This window comes from Acomys minous (assembly GCF_964271855.1).
Source record: "Acomys minous genome assembly, chromosome: 13".
Lineage (NCBI taxonomy): Eukaryota > Metazoa > Chordata > Mammalia > Rodentia > Muridae > Acomys > Acomys minous.
The window spans coordinates 24,049,215-24,066,568 of NC_140495.1; the positions used below are offsets into that span (position 1 = coordinate 24,049,215).

Genomic DNA, 17,354 nt, shown 5'->3' on the forward strand with positions numbered 1-17,354 from the left:
GTGAAGCTGAAAGGCGTCTTTATAAGGTAGTCCTTGACTCTCCTGGGTCTCCAGGATCCCAGTCCAGCCTCCCTCCGCTGTCAGAGAGGCTCTGAAGCACAGAAGCCATGTGTTGGGCTGACAAACTTAAGGCAACCATCCCATTCAGGCAGAGGGTGAACTGCTGAAGCCAACAGACAGGGTCAGTCCATGTAGAGACTTTCCCAGAACAATAGACTCTGAGAGATTAGGTCTCTGTTTCAGTTGTAGGTCCTGCTGCTGTCTGCTTGTTGAGGTTTGCAGCTTGACTGGCACTTCCATCATGGAGTCGGTTGTGCTAAGCTCTGGGCCCTGTCACAAAGCTGGTTATCCTACTTGTCCCCTCCCATGCCAACATGTGGTGGGGAAAAGATTTAAAATGTCTTTTAGGAATTCTGAGGCATACACAGCAGAATTCACTGTTCCAAGCGAGGTCTCCTTTGGTTGCTCTGGCCTGCCTTGGCCTCACCATGTGAGCAGATGGCCTTGAACTCACAATGTGGTGTTCAGCCTCTGGCCCTGTGAGTGCTGGGATTAAAGGCTTCTCCACACTACATAGTTCCTAAGGGGTGGCTGTGTCTTGTAGCTCTCCTCCACACAGACACAGCACGCAGTCTCTCACACACTGACACAACACACAGATTGAAACAGGCAATACAATGAAAAATAACACCCACCACACACACAATCTGAAACTGGTTTACCCCCTCATCTACTTTGATGTATAAATTGTATTAAGTTATGAGTGAGATTGAATGTCCAAGCTTAGCTTGGTAAAGTCATGTAAAAAGTAAGAAGTGAAACTGTTCAGTTCCCTCCGCACCTCAGTAGACACAGTCTCTTTGTGGAACAGCCCTGGCTGTGTGGAACTCACTATGTAGATTAGGGTGGCCTAGAACTCAGAGATCTGCCTGCCTCTGCCTTTAGAATGCTGGCATTAATGTCATACACTAGCAGGCCTGGCCAGAGAGTTTTTGTGTTAATTTGTTTGCTTGGAATTTGGGGACAGGATTTGTCTGTGTAGCCTTGTCTGCCCTAGAGTCACTTTGTAGACCAGGCTGGCCTAAAACTCACAGTGATCTGCCTGCCTCTGCCTCCCTAGTGCTGGGAGTAAAGGCATGTGCCACCATGCCTGGCTCAAGCTTGATTTCAGAGAGATTGCTCTCTTAAGCCTTTCATGTGCTGGGAACAAAGTCCAGAATGTCTGGGCAAAACTATTTTCTTTTTCTTTTTCTAAATTATTTTCTTGAGAAACTTTCTCTTGTATTTGTTTTTGTTTTTTGAGGCATGATTACTCTGTGTAGACCTGGCTGTCCTGGAATTCTCTCTGTGGACTAGGCTAGCTTCAGTCTCAGAGATCTGCCTGTGTCTGCCTCCCAGGTCTGGGATTAGAGGCATGTGACAACACCCCAGACTTCCTAATAAAAAAAAAAAACAAAACAAAACCAACAAATTAATTTAATCACTTTTCAGCCTCATCCTTGCCCCTCCTTCTTGTCCTGTAAGTCCCATGTTTGTGCCCCTCCCCCATTTATTTCTGTGTTTATGGGATTAAGGAGTCCATCAAGGTGTCCCAACCCACCCTATCAACTCAAGTCTAGCAGGACTCGATGTATCCTCTCCCACAGAGGCCTGAGAAGGCTGCCCAGGTAGCAGATAGGGATGCAAAGGCAGGCAGCACAGAGACAGCCCCTACTCCAATGGTTAGAGGACAGGAGTGTTGACCAAGCTGCCCACATGCTACCTATGTGTAGGGCATCTATGTCTAGCCCATGTATGGTCCTTTGGCGGGTGATTCAGTCTGTGTGAGGCCCCATGGCCCCAGATCCGTTGACTCTGTCCTCTTGTGGTGTCCTTGATTCCTCTGGCTCCCCCTGTCCTTCCTCCCACCTCTCCTCTGAACTACAGAGCTTGGCCTAGGATTTGGCTGTGAGTCTCTGCCCCTGTTCCAGTGAGTTGCTGGAGGAAGCCTCTCAGAAGACACTTAGGCTCCTGTGGTCCAGCATAGTGACAGTTAGGCCTCTAATTTGGTCATTTCCACCCTGTGATCATGTCATACCTTAAAACATGTGGACCTGGAAAGGTTTCCCACTCTGCCGCAGAGTAGAAGTGTGAAGAAAACAGAATTATTTCACATGGTTAAGTCTTTCAAGGAATATTTTATTTAGAGTGAACAATTGATTCAAGGTCAGTGCACATATTAACAGCACAAAACAATGTAGAATAAGAGTCAGGTGAGCCCTTTCCATGAGTCCAGTGGTAACAAGTCACTCTGTGAACTGAAGTCACAAGGGAATGCACATCCCAGTGCGTGGCTGAAACAGTTGAGTTTTGCCCCAAGTCCCATTCACATGAGGAGACTGAGCAGGGAAGAGCAATCCAGCAGGTCAAGAGAGGGCTGAGGAGAAGCTAAGAATCTACTTTTCATCTTCAGGGCTGGGACCCACCTTCTCCCACTGTGGTATCTCTAAGTTCACCTGGAGAGCACCTGGAATCCTCCAGAAGGACCAAGCCATGGGCAGGTCCTCATCCAGTCAAGGGAAAACACAAGAGACCCTGGCAGCTTAGCAAACCCAGTGGTTCCTTGGGTTGGGAGAAAAGGGACACTGACAACTTCTACAGGGACCCGCCAAGACAAATGATGGCGCCCTAAAGGGCTTTGTTCTCATTTTTCTTTTTGTTCAAATGAAGCAGGAGATTTGTGTCTTCTGTCTTTCAAGTCAGATTGTAAGGTCTAAGGTGAGCTCTAGTGTCTCCACTCTTCCTGAAGTCCTTGTCTTCTCCCAGGCATAGGGTGCAGCACGGAGCCTTGGATGCACCTTGGTGAGGTTGCTGGGTGTCTGGAGGAGCTCTGTCAATCCCATAGGGCAGCCAGGTCAGCAAGGGTCCAAGGTGCTGTGTTGGACCAGCAGTCCATGGTGTCCTAGGAGAGGTGCCTCTGGGCCTGGCAGAGAGGGCATGAAGATCTCTGAGTGTTGTCAAGGGGCTGTGCTTGGGTCTCAGGAGGTGATGGAGGGAGAGGCTGCAGTGGAGAGCTGGGGAGAGGACACAGCGTGCTGCTTTGGAGGCTCCAGATGGAGGAGGGAGCATATAGCAGTGCACTAGGAGAGGCTAAAGGAGGCCCCCGGATCTGGGGCGTGGCCCGGATACAGAGGGCTAGACACCCCGGAATAGGAGAGAAGGATCCCGGGACCAGGCCAGCTGGAACATTCATCCATGGCATGAGGAATCCTCCTTGAGGGTCTTGGTGTGGGTTAGAGGTGTTTCCCAAGCACCCGCTGTGGGATCCAGATGCACTCAAGGGTCCTGGCTGGATGAGGAAGACATGGTGGTGGGGCATGTTCATGGGGACGGCCCCCTGTGGTGGAGGAAAGAAACCTGGCTGTCCAGGATGGATGGAGGCCTGGAGGTCCTCTGGGATCAGCATGATGTTGTGTCCTTGGAACGACGCTTGTAGGACCGTGATGGGCTTAGGCTGAAGCAGGAGGCCGAAGTTTTCCAGGTGTGGTTCAAAATTGTAACCAGCAGGCAGGAACACTCCACAGCTGGGCTCTTGGCCTGGGTGCCGCTCTGGGGCTTCCCGGACTGGCTGTGCCTGGGGCTGAGGGCGCGCGGGCTCCTGGAGGCGGGGACGCTTGGCATGGCTGGGGCCTGGACCCTGGGGTGCCCCCCAGGACGCCCTGTCCTCCTCGGTGCATGGGCAGCGGGGCCACACTCTCTTCATGTTGGGGGTTCGGAGGGCCTGGAACAAGGCGAGGTGGAGGCTATAGACTTGTGAGCTCTAGTTCTTCCTTCAGGGACAGCTGTAGTTTGCCTTCTGCAAGACAATCTGTGGACTCTCTGAGAAGGAGAGATGTGTTCCAGGTGACGGCCTGATCTGGCGTCAGAGAGGACCTGACCTCTTTATATAAGCCTGGCCTCCAAGACACTCCCTTCCGCCATGCAGCGGGGCAGGAGGATAGGGTGTGCCGCTGTGTGTGAATGTGAGTGTGATTGTGTCATAAAAGTGTTGGGTGTTTTGATAATGGAGAGAAGAAATCCTCCCTTGGATGTCCATGTAGTTTGTCTTGCCTTTATTTTTGGCATCACACACACAAGAGAACCTTTCATCCCACCCCCTACCACATTCTCATGACTTCTTTGGCCCTCCCCCACCCTGACAAGCTGTTCATGAGCAAAAGTCCATGGAAATGGAGATTCACAGAGTGAAACTTCAGGTGTTCTTTACTGGCAAGCTTACCGTATTATCCAGACTATAAGACGTGCTTTTTCCTTTGAAAAGTGTGTGTGTGTATGGGGAGGGAGTGATTTTGGTGCCCCATGTGGTCAGAGGCTGGTTTTCTACTATAAAAACTGGGTGGGTCTAATGGTCAAGTGCTTCTTAGTTTTTTGTTTTGTTGTTGTTGTTTTCTTTCCGAGACTGGGTTTCTCTGTGTTGCCTTGACTATTCTGAACTTGCTCTGTAGACCAGGCTACCATGGAACTCCCAGCAATCTACTTGGCTGTGACTGGAGTTAGATTTCTGAGATTAAATCCCTAGTGCTGGGATTAAATCCCTAGTGCTGGGATTAAAGGGGTGTCCCACCCCGCCCTGTGGTCAGGTGTGTCTTAAGGTGTGAACCACCGTAGATTTTAAAGATAGTATTTAAATATTTCTGGCGTTGCTTTGCCTTGTGTTTTTTAAAATGTTTCTTTCTGATATATGTATATATTTGTTTGTTTGTTTGTTTTTTGTTTTTTGAGATAAGGTTTCTCTGTGTAGCCTTAGCTGCTCTAGAGTTACTCTACAGACCAGGCTGGCCTCAAATTCATTGCAATCTACCAGCCTCTGCCTCCCACGCGCTGGGATGATAGGCTTTTGTCACCATGCCTGGGTAGTTCTTTGTTTGTTTGTTTGTTTTCTTTTTTAAAGATTTGTTTATTTTATTTATTTCATATGAGTGCTGTATCTGCAGAAGAGGGTATCAGATTATATTAGATGGTTATGAGCCAAGATATGATTGCGGGGAATTGAACTCAGGACCTCTGGAAGAGCAGGCGGCACTCTTAACCACTGAGCCATCTCTCCAGCCCGTTTTTCGTTTTTTTTTTTTTTTTTTTAAAGACAGGATTTCTCTGTGTAGTTTTGTCAGTGCTAAAGTCATTTGTAGACCAGGCTGGACTGGAACTGACAGCGACAGGCCTGCCACTGCCTCCCAAGAGATGGGATCAGAGGAATGTGCCACTATATCTGGCTGCTACTTGATTTTGTATATAATCAAAGGGTCTCCATTTTATATCAAGGATTTGGCAAGCATTTGGTTCTTAGGCCCATATTTGGTAATGTGGGTATGTGCCTGTGAGTGCAGTGCACTCTGTGGCCAGCAGAGGGCTTTGGATCTGCTGCAGCTGGGGCAGCAGGCAGCTTGGAAGAGCAGTAATCACTCTGCAGGGCTCTGCTTTTCTCATGCCCTAATTACTTTATTTCGTAGTAGTGATTGTATCTGCCCTTTATATCATGGCTTCAGTGTGGTCCTGTGATATAGATGTAGACCATGGAATGGTTCAATGAAGCTGTTGTGTGGTGTCCACCAGGGAAGCCTGCTGCTCGTCAGGGTGAAGCTGAAAGGCGTCTTTATAAGGTAGTCCTTGACTCTCCTGGGTCTCCAGGATCCCAGTCCAGCCTCCATCCACTGTCAGAGAGGCTCTGAAGCACAGAAGCCATGTGTTGGGCTGACAAACTTCAGGCAACCATCCCATTCAGGCAGAGGGTGAACTGCTGAAGCCAACAGACAGGGTCAGTCCATGTAGAGACTTTCCCAGAACAATACACTCTGAGAGATTAGGTCTCTGTTTCAGTTGTAGGTCCTGCTGCTGTCTGCTTGTTGAGGTTTGCAGCTTGACTGGCACTTCCATCATGGAGTCGGTTGTGCTAAGCTCTGGGCCCTGTCACAAAGCTAGTTATCCTACTTGTCCCCTCCCATGCCAACATGTGGTGGGGAAAAGATTGAAAATGTCTTTTAGGAATTCTGAGGCATACACAGCAGAATTCTCTGTTCCAAGCCAGGTCTCCTTTGGTTGCTCTGTCCTTCCTGGACCTCACTATGTGAACAGATGGCCTTGAACTCACAATGTGGTGTTCAGCCTCTGGCCCTGTGAGTGCTGGGATTAAAGGCTTCTCCACACTACATAGTTCCTAAGGGGTGGCTGTGTCTTGTAGCTCTCCTCCACACAGAAACCCACACAATCTCACACATAATGACACAACCCACAGATTGAAACTGACAATACAATGAAAAATAACACCCACCACACACCCAATCTGAAACTGGTTTACCCCCTCATCTACTTTGATGTATAAATTGTATTAAGTTATGAGTGAGATTGAATGTCCAAGGTTAGCTTGGTAAAGTCATGTAAAAAGTAAGAAGTGAAACTGTTCAGTTCCCTCCGCACCTCAGTAGACACAGTCTCTTTGTGGAACAGCCCTGGCTGTGTGGAACTCACTATGTAGATTAGGGTGGCCTAGAACTCAGAGATCTGCCTGCCTCTGCCTTTAGAATGCTGGCATTAATGTCATACACTAGCAGGCCTGGCCAGAGAGTTTTTGTGTTTGTTTGTTTGCTTTGAATTTGGAGACAGGATTTGTCTGTGTAGCCTTGTCTGCCCTAGAGTCACTTTGTAGACCAGGCTGGCCTAAAACTCACAGTGATCTGCCTGCCTCTGCCTCCCTAGTGCTGAGAGTAAAGGCATGTGCCACCATGCCTGGCTCAAGCTTGATTTCAGAGAGATTGCTCTCTTAAGCCTTTCATGTGCTGGGAACAAAGTCTAGAATGTCTGGGCAAAACTATTTTCTTTTTCTAAATTATTTTCTTGAGAAACTTTCTTTTGTATTTGTTTGTTTGTTTTTTTTTTTTTTTTGAGACATCGTTACTCTGTGTAGACATGGCTGTCCTGGAATTCTCTCTGTGGACTAGGCTAGTTTCAGTGTCAGAGATCGGCCTGTTTCTGCCTCCCAGGGCTGGGATTAGAGGCATGTGACAACACCCCAGACTTCCTAAAAAAAAAAAAACCCAACAAATTAATTTAATCACTTTTCAGCCTCATCCTTGCCCCTCCTTCTTGTCCTGTAAGTCCCACGTTTGTGCCCCTCTCCCATTTATTTCCAAGCTTATGGGATTAAGGAGTCCATCAAGGTGTCCCAACTCAAGTCTAGAAACTAAATATATCCTCTCCCACAGAGGCCTGAGAAGGCTGCACAGGTAGAAGATAGGGATGCAAAAGGAGGCAGCACAGAGACAGCCCCTACTCCAATGGTTAGAGGACAGGAGTGTTGACCAAGCTGCCCACATGCTACATATGTGTAGGGCATCTATCTCTAGCCCATGTATGGTCTTTGGGTGGTGACTCAGTCTGTGTGAGGCCCCATGGGCCCAGATCCATTGACTCTGTCCTCTAGTGGTGTCCTTGATTCCTCTGGCTCCCCCTGTCCTTCCACCTCTTCTCTAAACTACAGAGCTTGGCCTAGGGTTTGGCCTTGGGTCTCTGCACCTGTTTCAGTGAGTTGCTAGAGGAAGCCTCTCAGAAGACACTTAGGCTCCTGTGGTCCAGCATAGTGACAGCTAGGCCTCTAATTGTGTCATTTCCACCCTGTAATCCTGCCATACCTTAAAACATGTGCACCAGGAAAGGTTTCCCACTCTGCCGCAGAGTAGAAGTGTGAAGAAAACAGAATTATTTCACATGGTTAAGTCTTCCAAGGAATATTTTATTTAGAGTGAACAATTGACTCAAGGTCAGGGCACACAGGCAACAACTGTATCCTGATGTTAAGAGCACAAAACAATGCAGGATAAGAATCACGTGAGCCCTTTCCATGAGTCCAGTGGTAACAAGTCACCCTGTGAACTGAAGTCAAAAGGGAATGCACATCCCAGTGCGTGGCTGCAACAGTTGAGTTTTGCCCCAAGTCCCATTCACATGAGGAGACTGAGCAGGGAAGAGCAATCCAGCAGGTCAAGAGAGGGCTGAGGAGAAGCTAAGAATCTACTTTTCATCTTCAGGTCTGGGATCCGTCTTCTCCCACTGTGGTATCTCTAAGTTGTCCTGGAGAGCACCTGGAACCCTTCAGAAGGACCAAGCCATGGGCAGGTCCTCATCCAGTCAAGGGAAAGCACAAGACACCCTGGCAGCTTAGCAAACCCAGTGGTTCCTTGGGTTGGGAGAAAAGGGACACTGACAACTTCTACAGAGAACCGCCAAGGCAAATGATGGCGCTCTAAAGGCTTTTGTTTTCACTTTTCTTTGTGTTCAGATGAAGCAGGAGATTTGAAACTGTGTCTTCTGTCTTTCAAAGGCAGATTGTAAGGTCTAAGGTGAGCTCTAGTGTCTCCACTCTTCCTGAAGTCCTTGTCTTCTCCCAGGCATAGGGTGCAGCACGGAGCCTTGGATGCACCTTGGTGAGGTTGCTGGGTGTCTGGAGGAGCTCTGTCAATCCCATAGGGCAGCCAGGTCAGCAAGGGTCCAAGGTGCTGTGTTGGGCCAGCAGTCCATGGTTTTCTAGAAGAGGCGCCTCTGGGCCTTGCAGGGAGGGCATGAAGGTCTCTGAGGTCTCTGAAGAGGCTGTGCTTGGGTCTCAGGAGGAGATGGAGGGAGAGGCTGCAGTGGAGAGCTGGGGAGAGGCCACAGCCTGTTGCTATGGAGGCTCCAGATGGAGGAGGGGGCATATATCAGTGCACTAGGAGAGGCTAAAGGAGGTCCCGGATCTGGGGCGTGGCCCGGATACAGAGGGCTAGACACCCCGAAATAGGAGAGAAGGATCCCGGGACCAGGCCAGCTGGAACATTCATCCATGGCATGAGGAATCCTCCTTGAGGGTCTTGGTGTGGGTTAGAGGTGTTTCCCAAGCACCCGCTGTGGGATCCAGATGCACTCAAGGGTCCTGGCTGGATGAGGAAGACATGGTGGTGGGGCATGTTCAGGGGGACGGGCCCCTGTGGTGGAGGAAAGAAACCTGGCTGTCCAGGATGGATGGAGGCCTGGAGGTCCTCTGGGATCAGCATGATGTTGTGTCCTTGGAACGAAGCTAGCAGGACCGTGATGGGCTGAGGCTGAAGCAGGAGGCCGAAGTTTTCCAGGTGTGGTTCAAAATTGTAACCAGAGGGCAGGAACACTCCACAGCTGGGCTCTTGGCCTGGGGGCCGCTCTGGGGCTTCCCGGACTGGCCGTGCCAGGGGCTGAGGGCGCGCGGGCTCCTGGAGGCGGGGGCGCTTGGCATGGCTGGGGCCTGGTCCCTGAGGTGCCACCCAGGACGCCCTGTCCTCCTCGGTGCATGGGCAGCGGGGCCACACTCTCTTCATGTTGGGGGTTCGGAGGGCCTGGAACAAGGCAAGATGGAGGCTATAGACTTGTGAGCTCTAGTTCTTCCTTCAGGGACAGCTGTAGTTTGCTTTCTGAAAGAGAATCTGTAGACTCTCTGAGAAGGAGAGATGTGTTCCAGGTGACGGCCTGATCTGGCGTCAGAGAGGACCTGACCTCTTTATATAAACCTGGCCTCCAAGACACTCCCTTCCGCCATGCAGCGGGGCAGGAGTATAGGGTGTGCCGCGGTGTGTGAATGTGAGTGTGATTGTGTGGTAAGTGTTGGGTGTTTTGATAATGGAGAGAAGAAATCCACCCTTGGATGTCCCTGTAGTTTGTCTTGCCTTTATTTTTGGCATCACACACAGAAGAGAACCTTTCATCCTACCCCTTACCACATTCTCATGACTTCTTTGGCCCTCCCCCACCCTGACAAGCTGTTTATGAGCAAAAGTCCATGGAAATGGAGATTCACAGAGTGAAACTTCAGGTGTTCCTTACTGGCAAGCTTACCGTATTATTCAGACTATAAGAAGTGCTTTTTCCTTTGAAAAGTGTGTGTGAGTGTGTGTGTGTGTATGGGGAGGGAGTGATTTTGGTGCCCCATGTGGTCAGAGGCTGGTTTTCTACTATAAAAACTGGGTGGGTCTATTTTTAATATGGGTCTTGTTTTTTGTTTTTTCTTTCTTCTTCTTTTTTTCTTTTTTTGTTTTTTGTTTTGATTTTGGAGACAGGGTTTCTCTGTGTTGCCTTGACTATTCTGAACCCGCTCTGGAAACCAGGCTACCCTCAAACTGTCAGTAATCCTCTTGGCTCTGCCTGGTGTTAGAGTTCTGGGATTAAAGACTTGTGCCACCTTGCCCTGTGGTCAGGTGTGTCATAAGGTGTGAACCATGGTAGATTTTAGAGATAGTAGGTAAAATTTTTTTATATTGCTTTATGTTGTATTTTTAAAATATTTTTCATATATATATATGTGAATATATATGTTTGTGTTTTTTGTTTTTGACACAGGGCCGCTCTAGAGTTTGTCTGCAGGCCAGGTTGGCCCTAACTCATTGCAATCTACCAACCTCTACCTCCCAGGTGCTGGGATTAAAGGGTTGTGTCAGCACACCTGGTTTGTTTTGGTTTGATTTTGTTTCTTTTTTTTAGACAGGATTTTTCTGTGTAGTTTTGTCAGTACTAGAGTCATTTTGCAGACGAGGCCGACCTGGAATTCACAGTGATATGCCTGACTCTGCCTCCCAAGAGCTGGGATTACAGGAATGTGCCACCACACCTGGCTGGGACTTGATTTTTTATGTAATCAAAAGAGTCTCCATTTTATTTCAAGGTTTTGGCAAGCATTTGGTTCTTAGGCCCATATTTGGTAATGGGGTTTGTGCCTGTGAGTGCAGTGCACTCTGAGGCCAGCAGAGGGCTTCGGATCTGCTGCAGCTGGGACAGCAGGAAGCTTTGGAAGAGCAGTACAGGCTCTGCAGGGCTCTGCTTTTCTCATGCCCTAATTACTTTATTTCTCATTAGTGATTGTATCTGCTCCTTTATATCACAGGCTCAGTGTGGTCCTGTGATATAGATGTAGACCATGGAATGGTTCAATGAAGCTGTTGTGTGGTGTCCACCAGGGAAGCCTGCTGCTCCTCAGGGTGAAGCTGAAAGGCGTCTTTATAAGGTAGTCCTTGACTCTCCTGGGTCTCCAGGATCCCAGTCCAGCCTCCATCTTCTGTCAGATAGGGCTCTGAAGCACAGAAGCCATGTGTTGGGCTGACAAACTTCAGGCAACCATCCCATTCAGGCAGAGGGTGAACTGCTGAAGCCAACACGAAGGGTCAGTCCATGTAGACACTTTCCCAGAACAATAAACTCTGAGAGATTAGGTCTCTGTTTCAGTTGTAGGTCCTGCTGCTGTCTGCTTGTTGAGGTTTGCAGCTTGACTGGCACTTCCATCATGGAGTCTGTTGTGCTAAGCTCTGGGCCCTGTCACAAAGCTGGTTATCCTACTTGTCCCCTCCCATGCCAACATGTGGTGGGGAAAAGATTTAAAATGTATTTTAGGAATTCTGAGGCATACACAGCAGAATTCTCTGTTCCAAGCCAGGTCTCCTTTGGTTGCTCTGGCCTGCCTGGACCTCACTATGTGAGCAGATGGCCTTGAACTCACAATGTGGTGTTCAGCCTCTGGTCCTGTGAGTGCTGGGATTAAAGGCTTCTCCACACTACATAGTTCCTAAGGGGTGGCTGTGTCCTGTAGCTCTCCTCCACACAGAAACCCACACAGTCTCACACACACTGACACAACACACAGATTGAAACAGGCAATACAATGGAAAATAATACCCACCACACACACAATCTGAAACTGGTTTACCCCTTATCTACTTTGATGTATAAATTGTATTAAGTTATGAGTAAGATTGAATGTCCAAGGTTAGCTTGGTAAAGTCATGTAAAAAGTAAGAAGTGAAACTGTTCAGTTCCCTCCGCACCTCAGTAGACACAGTGTCTTTGTGGAACAGCCCTGGCTGTGTGGAACTCACTATGTAGATTAGGGTGGCCTAGAACTCAGAGATCTGCCTGCCTCTGCCTTTAGAATGCTGGCATTAATGTCATACACTAGCAGGCCTGGCCAGAGAGTTTTTGTGTTTGTTTTTATTTTGTTTGTTTGCTTGGAATTTGGAGACAGGATTTGTCTGTGTAGCCTTGGCTGCCCTAGAGTCACTTTGTAGACCAGGCTGGCCTAAAACTCACAGTGATCTGCCTGCCTCCGCTTCCCTAGTGCTGAGAGTAAAGGCATGTGCCACCATGCCTGGCTCAAGCTTGATTTCAGAGAGATTGCTCTCTTAAGCCTTTCATGTGCTGGGAACAAAGTCTAGAATGTCTGGGCAAAACTATTTTCTTTTTCTAAATTATTTTCTTGAGAAACTTTCTCTTGTATTTGGTTTTGTTCTTTGAGGCATGGTTACTCTGTGTAGACCTGGCTGTCCTGGAATTCTCTCTGTGGACTAGGCTAGCTTCAGTCTCAGAGATCGGCCTGTTTCTGCCTCCCAGGGCTGGGATTAGAGGCATGTGACAACACCCCAGACTTCCTAATAAAAAAAAAACCCAACAAATTAATTTAATCACTTTTCAGCCTCATCCTTGCCCCTCCTTCTTGTCCTCTAAGTCCCACGTTTGTGCCCCTCCCCCATTTACTTCTGTGCTTATAGGATCAAGGAGTCCATCAGGTGTCCCAACTCAAGTCTAGTAACTAAATGTATCCTCTCCCACAGAGGCCTGAGAAGGCTGCCCAGGTAGAAGATAGGGATGGAAAGGCAGGCAGCACAGAGACAGCCCCTACTCCGATGGTTAGAGGACAGGAGTGTTGACCAAGCTGCCCACATGACACCTATGTGTAGGGCATCTATGTCTAGCCCATGTATGGTCTTTGGGTGGTGACTCAGCCTGTGTGAGGCCCCATGGGCCCAGATCCATTGACTCTGTCCTCTTGTGGTGTCCTTGATTCCTCTGGCTCCCCCTGTCCTTCCTCCCACCTCTCCTCTAAACTACAGAGCTTGGCCTAGGGTTTGGCCTTGGGTCTCTGCACCTGTTTCAGTGAGTTGCTGGAGGAAGCCTCTCAGAAGACACTTAGGCTCCTCTAGTCCAGCATAGTGACAGCTAGGCCTCTAATTGTGTCATTTCCACCCTGTGATCATGTCATACCTTAAAACATGTGCACCTGGAAAGGTTTCCCACTCTGCCGCAGAGGAGAAGTGTGAAGAAAACAGAATTATTTCACATGGTTAAGTCTTTCAAGGAATATTTTATTTAGAGTGAACAATAGACTCAAGGTCAGTGCACACGGGAAACAATTGGATCCTGATGTTAAGAGCACAAAATATTGTAGAATAAGAATCACATGAGCCCTTTCCATGAGTCCAGTGGTAACAAGTCACTCTGTGAACTAAAGTCACAAGGGAATGCACATCCCAGTGCGCGGGCTGCAACAGTTGAGTTCTGCACCAAGTCCCATTCACATGAGGAGACTGAGCAGGGAAGAGCAATAAAGCAGGGCAAGAGAGGGCTGAGGAGAAGCTAAGAATCTACTTTTATACCTTCAGTGGTGGGACTCATCTTCTCCCACTGTGGTATCTCTAAGTTCACCTGGAGAGCACCTGGAACCCTCCAGAAGGACCAAGCCATGGGCAGGTCCTCATCCAGTCATGGGAAAACACAAGAGACCCTGGCAGCTTAGCAAACCCAGTTGTTCCTTGGGTTTGGAGAAAAGGGACACAGACAACTTCTACAGGGAACCGCCAAAGCAAATGATGGCGCTCTAAAGTCTTTTGTTTTCACTTTTCTTTGTGTTCAGATGAAGCAGGAGATTTGTGTCTTCTGTCTTTCAAAGTCAGATTGTAAGGTCTAAGGTGAGCTCTAGTGTCTCCACTCTTCCTGAAGTCCTTGTCTTCTCCCAGGCATAGGGTGCAGCACGGAGCCTTGGATGCACCTTGGTGAGGTTGCTGGGTGTCTGGAGGAGCTCTGTCATTCCCATAGCGCAGCCAGGTCAGCAAGTGTCCAAGGTGCTGAGTTGGGCCAGCAGTCCATGGTTTTCTAGAAGAGGCGCCTCTGTGCCTTGCAGGGAGGGCGTGAAGGTCTCTGAGTGTCGTCAAGGGGCTGTGCTTGAGGCTCAGGAGGTGATGGAGGGAGAGGCTGCAGTGGAGAGCTGGGGAGAGGCCACAGCGTGCTGCTTTGGAGGCTCCAGATGGAGGAGGGAGCATATAGCAGTGCACTAGGAGAGGCTAAAGGAGGCCCCGGATCTGGGGCGTGGCCCGGATACAGAGGGCTATACACCCCGGAATAGGAGAGAAGGAGTCCCGGGACCAGGCCAGCTGGAACATTCATCCATGGCATGAGGAATCCTCCTTGAGGGTCTTGGTGTGGGTTAGAGGTGTTTCCCAAGCACCCTCTGTGGGATCCAGATGCACTCAAGGGTCCTGGCTGGATGAGGAAGACATGGTGGTGGGGAATGTTCAGGGGGACGGGCCCCTGTGGTGGAGGAAAGAAACCTGGCTGTCCAGGATGGATGGAGGCCTGGAGGTCCTCTGGGATCAGCATGATGTTGTGTCCTTGGAACGAAGCTAGCAGGACCGTGATGGGCTGAGGCTGAAGCAGGAGGCCGAAGTTTTTCAGGTGTGGTTCAAAATTGTAACCAGCAGGCAGGAACACTCCACAGCTGGGCTCTTGGCCTGGGGGCCGCTCTGGGGCTTCCCGGACTGGCCGTGCCAGGGGCTGAGGGCGTGCGGGATCCAGGAGACGGGGGCGCTTGGCATGGCTGGGGCCTGGTGCCTGAGGTGCCCCCCAGGACGCCTTGTCCTCCTCGGTGCATGGGCAGCGGGGCCACACTCTCTTCATGTTGGTGGTTCGGAGGGCCTGGAACAAGGCGTGGTGGAGGCTATAGACTTGTGAGCTCCAGTTCTTCCTTCAGGGACAGCTGTAGTTTGCCTTCTGCAAGACAATCTGTGGACTCTCTGAGGAGCAGTGATGTGTTCCAGGTGACGGCCTGATCTGGCGTCAGAGAGGACCGGAACTCTTTATATAAGCCTGGCCTCCAAGACACTCCCTTCCACCATGCAGCGGGGCAGGAGGATAGGGTGTGCCGCTGTGTGTGAATGTGAGTGTGATTGTGTCATAAAAGTGTTAGGTGTTTTGATAATGGAGAGAAGAAATCCTCCCTTGGATGTCCATGTAGTTTTTCTTGCCTTTATTTTTGGCATCACACACAGAAGAGAACCTTTCATCCCACCCCCTACCATATTCTCATGACTTCTTTGGCCCTCCCCCACCCTGACAAGCTGTTCATGAGCAAAAGTCCATGGAAATGGAGATTCACAGAGTGAAACTTCAGGTGTTCCTTATTGGCAAGCTTACCGTATTATCCAGACTATAAGAAGTGCTTTTTCCTTTGAAAAGTGTATGTGAGTGTGTGTGTGTATGGGGAGGGAGTGATTTTGGTGCCCCATGTGGTCAGAGGCTGGTTTTCTACTATAAAAACTGGGTGGGTCTAATGGTCAAGTGCTTCTTAGTTTTTTGTTTTGTTGTTGTTGTTTTCTTTCCGAGACTGGGTTTCTCTGTGTTGCCTTGACTATTCTGAACTTGCTCTGTAGACCAGGCTACCATGGAACTCGCAGCAATCTACTTGGCTCTGACTGGAGTTAGAGTTCTGAGATTAAATCCCTAGTGCTGGGATTAAAGGGGTGTCCCACCCCGCCCTGTGGTCAGGTGTGTCTTAAGGTGTGAACCACCGTAGATTTTAAAGATAGTATTTAAATATTTCTGGCGTTGCTTTGCCTTGTGTTTTTTAAAATGTTTCTTTCTGATATATGTATATATTGTTTGTTTGTTTGTTTTTTGTTTTTTGAGATAAGGTTTCTCTGTGTAGCCTTAGCTGCTCTAGAGTTACTCTACAGACCAGGCTGGCCTCAAATTCATTGCAATCTACCAGCCTCTGCCTCCCACGTGCTGGGATGAAAGGCTTGTGTCGTCACCATGCCTGGCTAGTTCTTTGCTTGTATGTTTCGTTTTTTGTTGTTGTTTTTTTAAAGATTTGTTTATTTTATTTATTTCATATGAGTGCTGTGTCTGCCGCAGAGGGTATCAGATTACATTAGATGGTTATGAGCCACGATATGGTTGCTGGGAATTGAACTCAGGACCTCTGGAAGAGCAGACTTCACTCTTAACCACTGAGCCATCTCTCCAGCCCCTGTTTTTTGTTTTTTGTTTTGTTTTTTTTTTTGACAGGATTTCTCTGTGTAGTTTTGTCAGTGCTAAAGTCATTTTGTAGACCAGGCTGGACTGGAACTGACAGCGACAGGCCTGCCACTGCCTCCCAAGAGCTGGGATTACAGGAATGTGCCACCACACCTGGCTGAGACTTGATTTTGTATGTAATCAAAACAGTCTCCATTTTATATCAAGGTTTGGAAAGCATTTGGTTCTTAGGCCCATATTTGGTGATGGAGGTTTGTGCCTGAGACTGCATGCACTCTGAGGCCAGAAGAGGGCTTCGGATCTGCTACAGCTGGGACAGCAGGCAGCTTTGGAAGAGCAGTACAGGCTCTGCAGGGCTCTGCTTTTCTCATGCCCTAATTACTTTATTTCTCATTAGTGATTGTATCTGCTCCTTTTTATCACAGGCTCAGTGTGGTCCTGTGATAGAGATGTAGACCATGGAATGGTTCAATGAAGCTGTTGTGTGGTGCCCACCAGGGAAGCCTGCTGCTCCTCAGGGTGAAGCTGAAAGGCGTCTTTATAAGGTAGTCCTTGACTCTCCTGGGTCTCCAGGATCCCAGTCCAGCCTCCATCCGCTGTCAGAGAGGCTCTTAAGCACAGAAGCCATGTGTTGGGCTGACAAACTTCAGGCAACCATCCCATTCAGGCAGAGGGTGAACTGCTGAAGCCAACACGCAGGGTCAGTCCATGTAGAGACTTTCCCAGAACAATACACTCTGAGAGATTAGGTCTCTGTTTCAGTTGTAGGTCCTGCTGCTGTCTGCTTGTTGAGGTTTGCAGCTTGACTGGCACTTCCATCATGGAGTCTGTTGTGCTAAGCTCTGGGCCCTGTCACAAAGCTGGTTATCCTACTTGTCCCCTCCCATGCCAACATGTGGTGGGGAAAAGATTGAAAATGTCTTTTAGGAATTCTGAGGCATACACAGCAGAATTCACTGTTCCAAGCCAGGTCTCCTTTGGTTGCTCTGGCCTGCCTGGACCTCACAATGTGAGCAGATGGCCTTGAACTCACAATGTGGTGTTCAGCCTCTGGCCCTGTGAGTGCTGGGATTAAAGGCTTCTCCACACTACATAGTTCCTAAGGGGTGGCTGTGTCCTGTAGCTCTCCTCCACACAGACACAGCACGCAGTCTCTCACACACTGACACAACACACAGATTGAAACAGGCAATACAATGAAAAATAACACCCACCACACACACAATCTGAAAATGGTTTACCCCCTC

At 49.0% G+C, this 17,354-nt stretch overlaps 2 protein-coding genes across 2 annotated transcripts; both read right to left on the minus strand.

Annotated features, from left to right (window-relative positions):
* Nucleotides 1–2,941: 2,941 nt before the first annotated feature.
* Nucleotides 2,942–3,742, minus strand: LOC311580800 (proline-rich protein 23A3-like; the record flags this gene model as incomplete). The annotated part of the gene is made up of 1 exon (XM_084752515.1): nt 2,942–3,742. One exon carries the CDS (start codon nt 3,740–3,742, stop codon nt 2,942–2,944), a length of 801 nt encoding a protein of 266 aa, XP_084608641.1.
* A 10,205-nt stretch (nt 3,743–13,947) lies between these two features.
* Nucleotides 13,948–14,748, minus strand: LOC311580801 (proline-rich protein 23A3-like; the record flags this gene model as incomplete). Its single annotated transcript, XM_084752516.1, has 1 exon — nt 13,948–14,748. The coding sequence occupies one exon, from the start codon at nt 14,746–14,748 to the stop codon at nt 13,948–13,950; it is 801 nt and encodes a 266-aa protein (XP_084608642.1).
* Nucleotides 14,749–17,354: the final 2,606 nt, after the last annotated feature.